This window comes from Falco naumanni, chromosome 6, assembly GCF_017639655.2.
Source record: "Falco naumanni isolate bFalNau1 chromosome 6, bFalNau1.pat, whole genome shotgun sequence".
Classification (NCBI taxonomy): domain Eukaryota; kingdom Metazoa; phylum Chordata; class Aves; order Falconiformes; family Falconidae; genus Falco; species Falco naumanni.
In genome coordinates, this window is record NC_054059.1 from 34,023,848 (window position 1) to 34,037,946 (window position 14,099).

The following is a 14,099-nucleotide window of genomic DNA, read 5'->3' on the forward strand; positions in this document are numbered from 1 at the left end:
ACTTAGAAAAGCAACAAACAAATCAACCGCGGCTACTAGTAAACATTTCGTAAAAGATTTATTTAAGTATCATTTATCACAAAGAAGAAAATACATTTAAGATTAGAAGCATGCAACCATCTTCCACATTTCTATTTACTTTTCTTGCATTTGCAGCACATTGTAATAGAACACCTGTGCCACCCTCAGTTCTTGAAACGTATGTTTCAAGACATAGGATAATCAAAAAAACACAATAAAAGGTAAGATAACATGAGAAAAGTGCAAAGTAAAAAAAAAAAAGTCACGTATATACCACATTCAAACCCCCTCCCCCTCCAAAAAATGGATAAAGGCAAACCATCATTTTGCTGCACGATCAGATTGTCTTTATGAACTACTTTACAAAAAAATTAATATAAATTAAGGGCACGATCCTGCAGACACTTATAATTGTAGCTAACTTCAATCATAGATTGGCTCAGTAGTTATTATTGAAAGCCACAAGTTAGTCACATGCATAAGTTCTTGCAGTACAAGGCCCTAAGGCAATAAAATGTTTTAGAGCATTAAGGAGAACAAAAATTAAAGCAAACGAAATCACTCCCAGATGTGTTTTGCTTAGTAAGTTTATATCAAACATTTTAAACAGAACAGTTTGCTCCTAAAGCCCTGAATATTTTTATTACTTAAGCAGTTTTGCAAGATTAAAAGACAAAACCCCCAGGAAGCTGGTACAGATGTTAATCAACATAAAAATTGCTTCAGGCAGGTATGTAGGGAGGTGGAGGTTCCTTCTCAGGCATCTTCACTGCCATTTCATATGTTGGCAGAACATACTAAAGAGAAGACATTTTGAGGAGATTAATGCACAAGGTTTAGAAAAAAAAACCCAGAACAAAAACATACATGCCCCATCAGCATCTTAATCCTCCATTGCAGGCAAATGTTTTTTTAAGAACTTACTACTGTTTCTAGTAAGCTAGCAAGAAGTGCAACAGCAGTTTACTGCTCTGCTGAACCTAACCCTAGATCATTCATGCCACCCCACTGTCTCCTTGTTTTGCAAAATGGCATGGAAGGTTTTGACTGGTGCAATCCAAAAGCTTCAGCCTTTGAATGTTTTTCTTGTAGTAGACTTTTTCCTCTATAAAACCTCCTATTCTATGCACTAAAAGAGTATAACTAAGAAATAACCCACTGTAAAGTTAGTTGCTTTAATCTTCCCAGTCTTTTAGAAAGCTGGACAAGGCTTGTAAACATACATGATACGGTGGTTTTCTACTTCAAAATTAAGCTATGCTGGTTCCTTTTATTTTAAAGAGGCTTTACCTGTGGAGGAGCTTCAAAAGCAGGGTACACAGCTATCTCTGGCAAATTTCTGTTACTGATGTATTTATAGCAGTTCCATACACAGTTAATAAGATACGCCTGAAAGAAGAGAGATTTCTCTTTTTACAGACCTCATATGCATTAGTGATTCAGAAATTAGATGCTGAATTACATTCATATGACAAAAGTGCACATAAATCAACTTAGTTGATACCTATCTGTGGAATGGTTGCTACTTCACAGATTTAGCCACATGCCTATGCTGTTCCCCGTTTAGCTTTGCTATCATAGTGACTCAGAGGATGAACCACACAGGTTTTACCAAAAGAATTCACAGATCCATTCAACTAATGTCTCTATCTGCCTCAGCAGTGCTAATCAAATTAATCCCCAACCAGTTTATGCCTCTCTGGATCTCAGCCCAAACTTGCCAGCAAGAGGAGGAGGACAGGCCAAGAGCACAGTCTCACTCATCCCTGAGTTAGGATTACTATTTGTCCAACCACCAGTGCGAAGGAGAGGGCACAAGGACACAACTGGGGTGGCAAGGAAAATATGGTAGAGCAAAGTAGCCTGGACTTTAAGTCAACATTAACTGCTGTAGAAAGACATACTATCATGATCCGATAAGGATTAGATTTTTTTATTATTAATCTGTACAACATTAATCTCTCAGATTGTTTTGTTGGCAAGTTAGCACATGATTATACACAAGGATTTCCCAATCAATACAAAAATTTAATCTACTGTATTAGGCTTTCACTCTCCCCTGCCAGAAAGCATAGAAAATTAGTAAAATTCTTTTTTATGATTTCATTTTTTCTTAAATTCAATCTGAATGCAACAAAGGAATATTGTCATGGCCAATGTTATCAACTCATTTCTCCAATATGCTTTGTCTGCAGAACAGTTTTTGTAATTCAAACGAATGCCTCTCTATTTAGATCTCCAAAAAGAAAATAAATGGTAATAAAACCCTTCAGCAGGAAGAAAGATGCAGCTCTGAATTAACCTATGCACTTCCATCTTTCATCATCTTCCTTCCAAAACATGCACCCTGGTTTGTTAGGCACAGCGAGAGATTTTAAAAGTTTTGTTTAGAAAGCTTGTATGCAGTAAACTCAACTTTGCTGCAAGCTTAATTACAAATATCAAATTTATCTCCACATATGCAAAAAGGTGGTATTTGGTCTTTATGCATTCCCACTTCCTACTCAGGAAGGACAGAGCTGCATAAATATGCCCCACTGCATACAAACAAGTTAGTTGAAGACTCCACTGCACCAAATGACTTAAGTCATACTGTCATTGAACACCCTAACAATTCTGCCCAAGTAAGTTCTTAACTCAGCATTAAGAAGGCAGCTGAGTTCTTACTTCAGCATTGAAAATTAACTCACATTGATACTATCTCAATATAGTAACTCATGAAACAGACATACACTTCAGTTTTAACTTACCTTTAGAATGATAAATAAGGCAAAGAACACCAGAACAATAAACAAAAGACAGCTGGAGTCCAAGGCAAGGAGATCATCTTTGTAAGGGAAATCCGGCTATTTAAGAAAATTAAGGAAGGGAGAGAAAAGGAGGAGATAAGCATGAACACTGCACAGTCACAAATACGACAGAAGGACATCCAAACTTCACACCAAATGAAATGAACTCTTGCATGCATAAACAACTCTCCCAGAAACAACAACAAGTTCTATTTCTCACTAGTTTTTTCTTTATCCTCCCACAAAGTACAGTATTTATCCTGCCTCTGTCCTGCAAGAGCAGGTCACCACAGGAAACTGCTACATATACAGAAGCCTTGTACTGTCCATGTCCCTAGTCACTTCCTCAATCTCATGCTAATACAGATATCCATGAAATTTCCTTTTTAACAGCTGCAGCAGAGCATTTGTATTTACGGTCCTCTACAACTCTTTAATGACTTAGTATTAATTACCTCCTATCAGTCCAACCAGCAAGATAAATGTGTGCAGAGCAGAACAGAAGAACAAAGTTGCCCCAAGCTTCTGAAGAGCCAAAACTAAGAGCCTCTGGTAATTTCACTCTTCTCTTTCCCTGATCACAGCAACAAAGCTTCTTTCCAATACCAATCAAATTTTCTCTCCAATTTCAAAAGGATTTTATTTTTTAAAAAACATCTATTTTAACAGATCTAAAGACCATAGAGAAAGATCTTGTGATCCCCATTAACTGACAGTGAATTCTATCCACTAAGTCTTGCAGTTAAAACACAGGCAGTGTTAATAAAAATTCCATTAGTAGTCTTAGAAGGTATTGTTGAAAATGAGAAAAGCCATACAGAACACAAAAAGAACCCTCAGAATCTCAGATCCCATTCCATGATACTGTAAGACCTCATATCACATCAATCCCTACCTGTAATCTTCCTCCCCTTCCCCACCAAATAAGGGTCAATACATTTTTAATCTGTCTGAACTTCACAACTAGCAAACCTGCCACAGAACCACATTGTTTAAAGGGTTAAAAACAACTTTGTTTCGAGTACAAATGTAACCAACTATTTCCATCAGAATTCTTTCATTCCTCTTCCTGGCTTTCCTTTTAGGCAGCAATGACACCTTTGGTCCTTCCACCTCTGAAGAGTTCTCATTCCTAGAACCACTCTAGCAGTCACTCCCTGTGGCTGCTGCAACCTGAGTTCCTCTCTCCCAGGTACAGGAAGATAACTATAGCTCAGTCACTTACCCAATTAAACAAAGTTTAATTTCAAATGTAAAACACCAACTTGAGCTGAACACTTACCAACTGATCCAGGTAATCCTTGATTCTGGGCAAGTAGGTTAGAGAACTGATGGCAACCAGGCAACTGAGCACAAAGTCAAAGAGCTGATAACAGAAAAATGGGATCAACCAGCCTACACGATGCTAAGAAGAAAAAGAAAAGCAGCAGCCTGTAAGGTATGTAGTTAAAAATTCAAGTAGCAAGTTTAAAATCATGGACTATAAATATACTTACAGCAATTGCACCATACACCATCATTGCACTGATTGTGAACATGAGAAGGGAGATAGCAAATAGAACACAGGCATTTTCTGCATTAAAAGAAAAAAAAAAAAGCATCAATCTTTTCCTGAAGTTGTCACACTGTAGCTGACAGGTACCCGAACTCTACCCACTACTATGAACTTTTCTCAACTGTTTCATACGTGCGAACTGGCAGCATCAGAATTAACTCCTATTTCTCCTAATGGAAAGGGATCTGGTTCAAGAATGCCAGCAGGCATTTTGAAAAAACCCTCTCACTTAAGAGCCTGAATAAAGCTCAGACACACCAATTAGAAGCCTGACATAGTTTGATAGTAATGCAACATAATCATTCTGATTTGCAATATATGTCAGTGCTAGAAGCATGTGGGTGATTAACTTTACAACTAGAAAGAATTTTAAGTGAAGCTAGCACAGTATCAACCTTTACACTTCAAAATGGTTTTATTATATAATTTGGTCATTGGCACTGTGAGCAACATTGTTCCTTCAGCATAGCACTAAGGAAAACAGGAAATCACTCTGTGGAAGGTATCCCATTATTTACAAACAAAAGCCAAGTTGAACAGGAGCCAAATGGTAGCAGAATCCAGGATGCTCATGGAAACTGAATGATAAAGATTCTCCTTGTGCATCACTGTTGACACTGGTGACAGAAGCACAGCTGCTTTCCATGAGTTGGATTATACTCGTTCTCCTACAGCAAGCACAATTTACATTTTTAAACACAGAAAAAGAAACCAGCTTCAGAGTTTATAGATGTGGTAAGTTAATGTTTTTAGCAATACTGAAGCCAAAGTTTTGTGGTTCCTGTGCTTGAAAGAGATGATCTGAGAATCGTAACTTTCTAGTCTGCAACTGATTTGAAAAGATACACTCTAGAAGCACTTACATACCCAATTCAGTACAAGATAGTATCTGGATGCACAGATGGCATCAAGGAGGCAGCCCTCCCAGGACTGAAATGCTTTGCATTGTTCTGAGAGCCCTAAGTACTCAGCAATAACCAACATGTGTTGTTTTCTTCTGAGAATCTGTTACTCAATATCCAAATGCACAATCAAAATTGTTGTATCTTTTCATGTACACAAAACCTCTCTAGCCTGTATCCTAACATGGGAAATGAAAATCTTCAAGTCAAAAGCATGTAACAGCCATTTTACACTGAAGAGGGGAGAAAGCACCTTCAGCTTGAGAAGCATCTCTCAGTCACATAAACTTAAGGCTACCGAGTACATTAACACTTATTACAAAACATATGACTTTTTACTGATATCTGCTGTAATTTTACTTAGTATCTCTGCTTCATGAAGATCTGTTCCTTATTCTCACGCTCATTTCATTACTAACAAACACAAGTTACAGTGAGAGGTCAGACTTGACAGATCCTCAATTTGGGTCATGAACAATTAACAGGAAGACCCCAAACCAGAACTCTTCAAACCCCAGATCTGTGCTGCACTATTTATCTTTGCTCCAGACTGGATCTGACCCTAAATTTTAGTGTAATACAAACTGATACAAGTCACATTAGAAATGCCATGCTGAACATGTTTCTGCACATTTAAAAACAAGAAAAAGAAAGCATGCACACAAGTTTCAAGTCATATGACAATTAAAAAGCTTGGTCATTACAGACAGAAGTCTAATACCAATTACACTTGCACACATCATGCACTTCATCTTTAACACAAGAGTGGAAAATAGCTCATGATGCTTTCTCTTCTGTTTCTTCTGCACATCAAACTGTGTAGACAAATACATTCACCCAAGTACTTGGTATCCCAATTCTTCCCCTCTTCTTAGAGTGATGACATGATTTTCCTCTTAGAAAACTCATATACAATAGCTGAAAGCTCTTTCCTTAAATCTATGAGGATCACTAAAAATTCCCAAAGAAGTCTTTAAAAATAGTTTTCTGCTTTTTGTTTTACTGACACAGCAAGGATAGTAAATGTTTATGGAGAAAGTGAATTGGAGATGTTCCACACATACTTCAGCACTCAAAGTATTAGAATGCCAAGAAATCTTTAGAAATCTTATTGTTTAAGATGCTTAGAAGTAAACATAGTATTCCATAAAAGTTTTTTTTTATTCTTGTAGAACAACTCAATCCTAGAATAATTAAAGAGAAATCCAGAAAACAAGACAATATGCATGTATTACATACACACTAGTGGTAAGGCAAATACACCATGATACTGCATGCTTTAAATTCTAATCAGACAGCAGAGTAAAACACCTACCAGCCATTCTCTCAGAAGCATAGTAATTGCCGATGACTTCATACTGGATATCAACAGTTGGCACTATATTTGGATGAGTCACTTCTACTGTCAACAAGATGCCCATCAGCAAGTTCACCACCTGAGAAAGATGACAGTTACCTAAAGGTTATTTACACTGCAACAGCTATGATCTTTTTAAGGACACACTAATAAATCTTTTATTTCAGTTCAAAACAAACTCTGCTTTGCCTATAGCTTGGGGGGGCAGAACCCAAGTTATGATTAAATTTCAAGCTGATTTAGTTAAGCCACTACCAAAACAACCAGAAAAGCACTGGCCATTTGCTCGTTTTAAGGACTCATAACTAAGTAACACTGCAAATTAAGAGGATAGATAGGGTTTGTAGGGATTCAAACGACAATTAAATAGATGCTGTGTGATGAACAAACAGATTTGCGAACCAGAAAACTAAACTGGAAACAGCTAAAAGAGGTCAAGAAGGAAGAGGTACAACAACCGACACGAGAAACATTTGGGAAGAGTTCCTGCTTACTACAACAAATTGAAAGGCAGTGTTAATTTAATGCAGAAATAAGGTACTGCACCCTCCTCTCAAAGAGTGCTGGGAGCCAAGCAGTACGAGGGGATGTGCAAGCATCACACAGTAAATACTGAGCATATGAAAGAAAATTTCCACTACAGCTCTAATCCTCAGATGTAGCTTACTTCTTGGTTTCTCCCATGTTACAGCTTTCATACAAGCAGGGAAGAAGACTCTCTCCCTTTCCTCACTTATTAAAACCTCATCAGTCGTTATCAGAAAGGCTACATAAACACAAGTGCAGTTAAAAATTATCACACAAAGACTGAACCCCTACATTTGTAATCATTCAGCATTGGCTATGTGCTTAACAGCCCTTCTCACTTAACACTGCCATTGAAGACTACTTCTGTTTCCCCATTTTGGTACATACCAGAAATGCTTTCAGTAAGAGCTCAAAGAGTCAGAAAGTAGCTTAAGCCTTTGCAAAACTGCCTTCACAGCATTTATATCCTATTCAAGATTTACAGGGGCATAGTTTCTGTTACTAGTATCTGGAGAGGTGCCAAAAAAAAAGGGGGTGGTGGTAGAGGGGTGCGTTGTGTAACAAAGAAAGTCACGATGGTATTTTCAAGCTGCCGTCGTTTTCCAATCAGTATTCAGTACGGGCACCACCACCAAGCAGGATCTTTTACAATTAGCCTCAAAAGAAAGAAACAAACTTGTCTGTAGTTCTCACAACAACAACATTTGCCAGATATTTCTTCTTTTACTAGTCTTGTTCCAGGAGTGAATGATAATAGTGCAAATCTATGCACATTTACTAAAGGTTTCAAGCAAGAAAAAAAGCTTTTGAACATTTAAAAGGAGTTCTACATTTTAAGGGTCAGTTCCTGCAAGCTTTTTTTTTTTGTTTTGTTACTAGTTTTGTTGAGTTTTTTCCTCCACCCCCACCCCACCCCCCAGGGTTCAGACATACCATGGCGATAAGCTCGATTACACTTTCTGCTAAAAAGAACCCTTTAGTGAAAACAAAGCTGATCTTTTTGTGGAAGTGCTATCACATCACCATGTATTGTACAAACGTATTAGAAATGCCAGCTACTTTCAGCCGACTGCATCTTCCATTTTATGCCTTGGAATGTAAAATATAATAACTAGTACAGCTGGCAGTAAAGAACTAAGTTTAGCTACCAATATCTTTAGCCTTGAAATGAGTAGATTTTCCCCCTTGCCAGACACTTCCAACAGGGCAAACAGTCACGTTGCTCATCTACCACTTGTCCAAATCTTATTTTGCTTCACCATGGTTCAAATGTATAGAATACTATATTCCTCACCACTCCCATTTCATCCTTCTCTGCTCTAGCTTTCTGTTCTCAATGTATTTTCAAGCCTTGTACTTCCTCCTCTTTGAGTGAGCCCAGAGTATCAACTTGTACTTTGGAAAATAACTACCTGCCCTATACTTGTTTTAAAAACCCTGTGTCAGGGTTCATATCTCTAGCAGTTGAAGCATTGATTTCTACTTCAGAAAATAGAGACAGAGACATATTTGATTATAGCTATACCATTTACTGTTTAAACACAGTCATAATTTCAGTTTAAATAGTGATAAAGTTCAGGACAAAAGAAAAATACTAGTTTAATACTGAGTCTAGCTGCTATGACAGGCTATCTACCTCAGGATAAAGAGGCAAGCAGCACTTGAATTAATACAAAAATACTGAAGAACTTGAATGCCTTGGAATTGTGAGACTGTGATCCTGCATCTGTCACTTTTATTTTCATCCTATCCATGGTCCTAATTTAGCATACAGAAGTCCTCAGTAATTTCACTAGTTACTGAGCACAGTTCAAGGTATCAAAGCTTTATTTTCTCAACCTGAAATGGCATGCAAGGAAAATAGGAAGTTAAGAGTCATTCAAACTCCAATCTCTTAGGATCAGTGAGACAAAAACCCCAAAACCATAGTAATTTAAAAAAAAACAAACAACAACAAATGCAAACCTCTGCCAATTAAGACCCCAGGGTTTCCAGTACTCCATTACTGCTATTTGTGAATTATATCGCAGCACCGAGCAATTCATTATATTCAACATATGGATTTCAATTAAGAGTTATCAACAACTCCACAAACTAGGAGTCCTTTTAAGCACAAAGCCAGAGTCTGCGTTTTAGCTATTCTTCTTTCACATAAGCTTGATAACAGCAAGACCACAAGGCTTGTTTGAACTTGATAGTCAATGTGACTGGCAGCAAGAATATGGTTTAGATTGCAAGGCATCATCAGAGTTTGAAAGAATATACTCACTTCAAATAAAATATATGTTCACAAATGGTCTACATGAAGAATTAGTCAGAAAAAGCATAGCACTGGTGAGTCTTGGTGTTACTAGAAGATTAAAACCACTCCATACCCAAAAAACACCCTACCAACTCTTGACAAGCCAGCACCCAATGGATAGTGCACCATTCTGACGTAATACCTCAGAAACTTCAGCAGTCCACATCCTAATCTTTTTTTGTTAGGAAATCAAAAAATTACAAAATGCAGTTCAAATTCTTATTCAAAAGATGGTTCCATTAAGATAAACTAACACAAAACTAAACTAAGGGTTTGTTGTTTGTTGGGTTTTTTTAAAGTAATGTATTTTACTCTTATAATGGGGATAACTTGAGCTTAATGGAAGTCTGGTGTAGCTTATATCAAAATTAAAAAAAAAATCCAACAGCTGGTATTCAAGTAAAAATTAGCACTTATTACAAACTGGTAAGAGGAAGTATTAGTTCCCCATATGATCAAAACTCAAAAGACTGTGGGACCATAACAAGCATTAGCTTTTTAATTAGTTAGTTTTTATCTCCTTTAGTGCCTAATCATGCAAGTGCTTCATCTCTCTGGAGGCCTGCATCTACGTTTCCCCAAGCACTTTAAGTAACTAGAAGTCCTGGACATAAACAAGAATTCTTACTTATCATTTACTTAGTTCCTTTTATGTGTGGGAAAAATAGAGGGAAACTCCCTTGCACTACTACACTTTCTCATCCTCCTCTCACTTTTCCAGTATTTTTCCTTAAACATGTTCCCGGAAAAAAAAGAAAAAAAAGAAAAAAAAGAAAAAAAAAGATGGGTTTTTTGTTTTGAAATTTTTATTATTATACTGAAATAATAACCACCCCAAAAATAATAATTTTAAATAGGTTATTTCAGAGCTTCTAGCACTGTTTAGGTTAGATTGAGACCAGTTATACACCTTCATTTCTGGAAATCGTGAACAAACTACTCCAGAGATCATCCTCACCCTCCTGCTAACCAGTAGCAATTGCATCATTTTGACTCCATCGCTGAAGTCTGCTGCCAGAATGAAACAGTCACTCCCTCCAAAACAATGCTATTACTTTTAGACTGTTTATTGAACTCTGATCTGATTTTTGCTAGTGCAGTGCTCATGCTTCCGGTTTCTGGAAAGCACTGTGCCTAATAAACTTTACAGGAAGAAACAAACTTCAAAGCCACACATTTGCAATTATGGGGCTAGGAATAGAAGGTTTCTTTTTCCTTCCTACACAGAGCAGTAGTGGGTGTTGCAGAGTAAACCAAACTGTGTTAGTCCTGCAGCTCAAGTACAAGTCCGCTAGAAACGTTCTTAACTCATCTTTTTGCAAATACAGTTTTATCTATTTATCAGAAACGGTAGCAGCATACTGACTGAAGCATGCTTAAAAGTTTGATCTTACAGTAGACATTTTAGAAGATAACATCCTTGCTCTCTCTAGACTCACAGAAGTACACGAGGACAGCGATGTAACTGTCTTAGTCAGGACAAAAGTTAATTAGATGCAAGATTTAAGAGTATACAAATAAGCAAGGAATAGGAAAAATACTAAAGAAATGTACATAAGAGTAAAAAACATTTATTAGATAGCCAAAACTCTTATCTAACTGAAACATCTGGAGTACATTGCTATGCGACTCCATTTTATATTTTGTATCAAATTCCTTCAGGACTGCACAGCACGAGAACACAGTCTATCCAGTAAATACAGACCGACCAAGACTTTCAGTAACACAAAGCTATTGCTGAACTAAGCATTCTCCCCCGCCAAAAAGCTACCTCCCTTGCAAAATAAAATAAAAGAAAAACCCCAAAACCCAAACAACAAAAAACCCACCCCTCACAGGAAGTTACTACTATTTATCCTACTGTAACTTACAAGCACAGGTAACTAAATTGACTTCGAAATACTTATCAAAAGCTAGTGTCTGAAAGACTAGTGTTATTGATATACTTAAACAGTGCATTAATTAACATGTCTAAACAACCTGACATACCCTAGGCTATTTAATTTTTTTTTAAGTTTGTCAGCAGAAAGGTAAGTTTAATTTTCACTGACCAAATTGTACTTTACCATCAAAAGTTACGAAGTATAGTTGAATTCTGATTTGAAGCATTAGGCAAGACCACCTAAGACTTCATGGTAAGACTATTTCAGCTCAAACAGTTAACAGTTGTCAAACTTAAGAGTTATCACCTTTTGCCAGCTGTCAGCTGGGAAGAACTGGATAAAAGTCTTCAATGCATAGCTTAACAATGCATTTCATACAGTTTATAGAAAAACACAACTATGAAGTACTTTGCAGGCACCCTGCTACCCTGAGCTCTACCACATTTTCCCCCCTCTAGCAGCCTGACTCCGTTGCAGTTACACAAGATCAAAGCAACACTTTGCTTCAGACACCACTCCACCTCTGAAGCCATCAGACTCATTAATGACCAGCATACTTTCCACCATTCATAAGCACTACGGATATTTGCACAGATTCAGAAAGGATGAAGACGCACTGCATCCAGGGCAACAAGGTGAAACAGAACGACAGCAAGACAGGTAGAAGCTGGAAGTGGTCCGTGGCCAACCCTGCTCACCAACCCCCACCAAGTTCCTGAGTTTCTAGATACTCCAGTGAACAGAAAACGAAAGTGGTGAAAGCAGTAAGGTGCTTTTGTTTCATAACAAAGATTAGCAGCCTCTTAGCGTTAACAATGTATACTTTTACTTGAGGTAGCAGAAGCATATTCTTGATCTCCTGTCAGCACAAGCTAAAACTTCTGGAGGTTTTGCAGGTTTCCAGAACAAGTCCAGTGTTCAATACTGCAATGGACCTCACTTTTCTATTTTACATGAACAGTAAAGCTTAAACAGCAGCAAGACATTTTTTCCAAATTATTTTTTAAAAAGAAAAAAAAAAATCTATTTCCTAGAGTTTTATTACACTTCCCAGTCCCCTATATTGCTTCTTCATTCCTTTCTCCTCCTATTTTATTGTCTGCCTATTTTGTCAACGGAAGAGGCAAGGAAAAAAAAAAAACTCCCCATACTTGCTGAAAATAAGCCATAACTCTCCAAACTTAAATCCCCATGCCTGTAAAAGCAGTTTCTGTGCACGGCTCCTTTGCACCGAGACATAAAAACTCAGCACTCTCTATTTATACAGTCTGCGGAAGGGTAAAGGAGAATACAGGCTTTGGTTAGAGCTTCAGGAGAAGAGCTATGAAGTAACGTTTTTAAACTATTCTCACATTTTTACTGCCCATGAGGGTAAGGGGAAGGAAAGTGAGGAAATGACTTCAACAAAAGGGGAATGCAGTTCCCTTTTGAAGAGAACTAAGGGAAGTTAAGGCTCCAGGCCTTAACTTGCTGGTATTGTTTTCACATTTCTGCTTCACTGTAGTTCAAAACTATCCCTAACATTTCAGCTTCACCACCACAACTTGCTCTCAGAGAAAAGGCACCCACCACTCAGAAAACAGAGTGCTTCGGGAACTAAATCTGTATGCATTGTTCCTAAACAGTTGTGTTGAGAACAGAGTACTAAACAACTGGGAACTATCCTTTCCACAAAGTTCTTCAACAAGAAGCCATACTCATTTTGAAGTCCCTCAACTTCCTCTCAGATGTTACACACTACGCAGCAGAACACACCTTATCCTGTTCTCAACAGGCCCCAAATTCGAGGCTCCCCAAACGTTACTTCTCCTCGCTTACCAAGGACACACCGAGTACTGTTCAGCCTCTAACCTTCCAAGAAACGAAGTAGTAACAGTACCCTTCAAAGACCCAGATTAAAATGCCCTGAACTTTTGCTTCGTTTTCTTTTTCGGGAAGCCGCCGAGTGACAATTGGGTTTGGGAAACCTGCGCCAGACCCCGAGAAGGACCCCGAAGAGGGGCCCGACTCACGCCGGGTGACTCCAGGGGGCTTCCCCTGCACGCAGCAGCACAGGGGACAATCGCGATAGCTGGCACAACGACAGCTGACTCCGCACGGGGAGCGGGCGCCCAAGCGAAGGAAGAGGGAAGCCCGCTGCACCCACCACTGCCGGGGCCCCCTCAGAGCCCCCGCCCGGGCCCGCCAGCCACGCATGCGCGCAGCCCACCCCGCGCCCCGGCTGGGCCCCGGCCAAACCCCGCGCATGCGCGCCGCGCACAACCCCAATCACCGCCCCCTCAGAGCCGCCGGCCGCCCCCCGCACCGCACTCTCACCATGTACCAGGTACCCAGGATGATGGTGCCCGTCCGCACATGGCAGCAGCCGCAGCAACGGGTACTGTAGAAGCGGTCTCGGCTCCGCTTGAACGTCATGGCGGTGGCAGCAGCGACGCCAACCTCCCGCCTCCCAGCCCGCCGCTCGCCCTCTCCAGCCACTTCCCCTCCAGCTGAGGGCCGCTAAACCCCCGCGCGCGCGTCACTGCCGCTCTGCCCAATCAGCCGCCGACAGCGGGGGCGCGGGGGTGTGCCTGCGGGAGGGCGTACGCATTGCCACGGGAACAGGCGATTGGCGGCGCCGCGGGCCAATCACAGCACCCCTGGGTGCGACGCCCTGTCGTTTACCTGCGGCGGCCGGCTGGCGCTTACCTAAGGCGAGGGGTGCCCGCGGCAGGGGGTGTCCCCTCTGTCCGCCATGTTGGAGCGGGGCCCCTGCCCGCTGC

The 14,099-nt window shown here is 39.6% G+C and overlaps 1 protein-coding gene across 1 annotated transcript; it reads right to left on the bottom strand.

Annotated features, from left to right (window-relative positions):
• Nucleotides 1-41: 41 nt before the first annotated feature.
• On the bottom strand, nt 42-13,850 carry LAPTM4A (lysosomal protein transmembrane 4 alpha). The gene is made up of 7 exons (XM_040597665.1): nt 13,654-13,850; nt 6,583-6,703; nt 4,307-4,383; nt 4,093-4,215; nt 2,772-2,867; nt 1,312-1,410; nt 42-818 (listed from the first exon to the last, which is right to left on the bottom strand). The coding sequence occupies exons 1-7, from the start codon at nt 13,750-13,752 to the stop codon at nt 744-746; spliced, it is 690 nt and encodes a 229-aa protein (XP_040453599.1). The 5' UTR covers nt 13,753-13,850; the 3' UTR covers nt 42-743.
• Nucleotides 13,851-14,099: the final 249 nt, after the last annotated feature.

Coding starts and splice junctions, on each gene's coding strand:
- LAPTM4A (XM_040597665.1), bottom strand. CDS start 13,752: ATGACGTTCAAGCGGAGCCGAGACCGCTTCTACAGTACCCGTTGCTGC. Junction 4,384..6,582: donor TGCTTCTGAGAGAATGGCTG/GTAGGTGTTTTA, acceptor CTTTTAATGCAG/AAAATGCCTGTGTTCTATTT. Junction 1,411..2,771: donor CCTTATTTATCATTCTAAAG/GTAAGTTAAAAC, acceptor CTCTTCTTTCAG/GCGTATCTTATTAACTGTGT.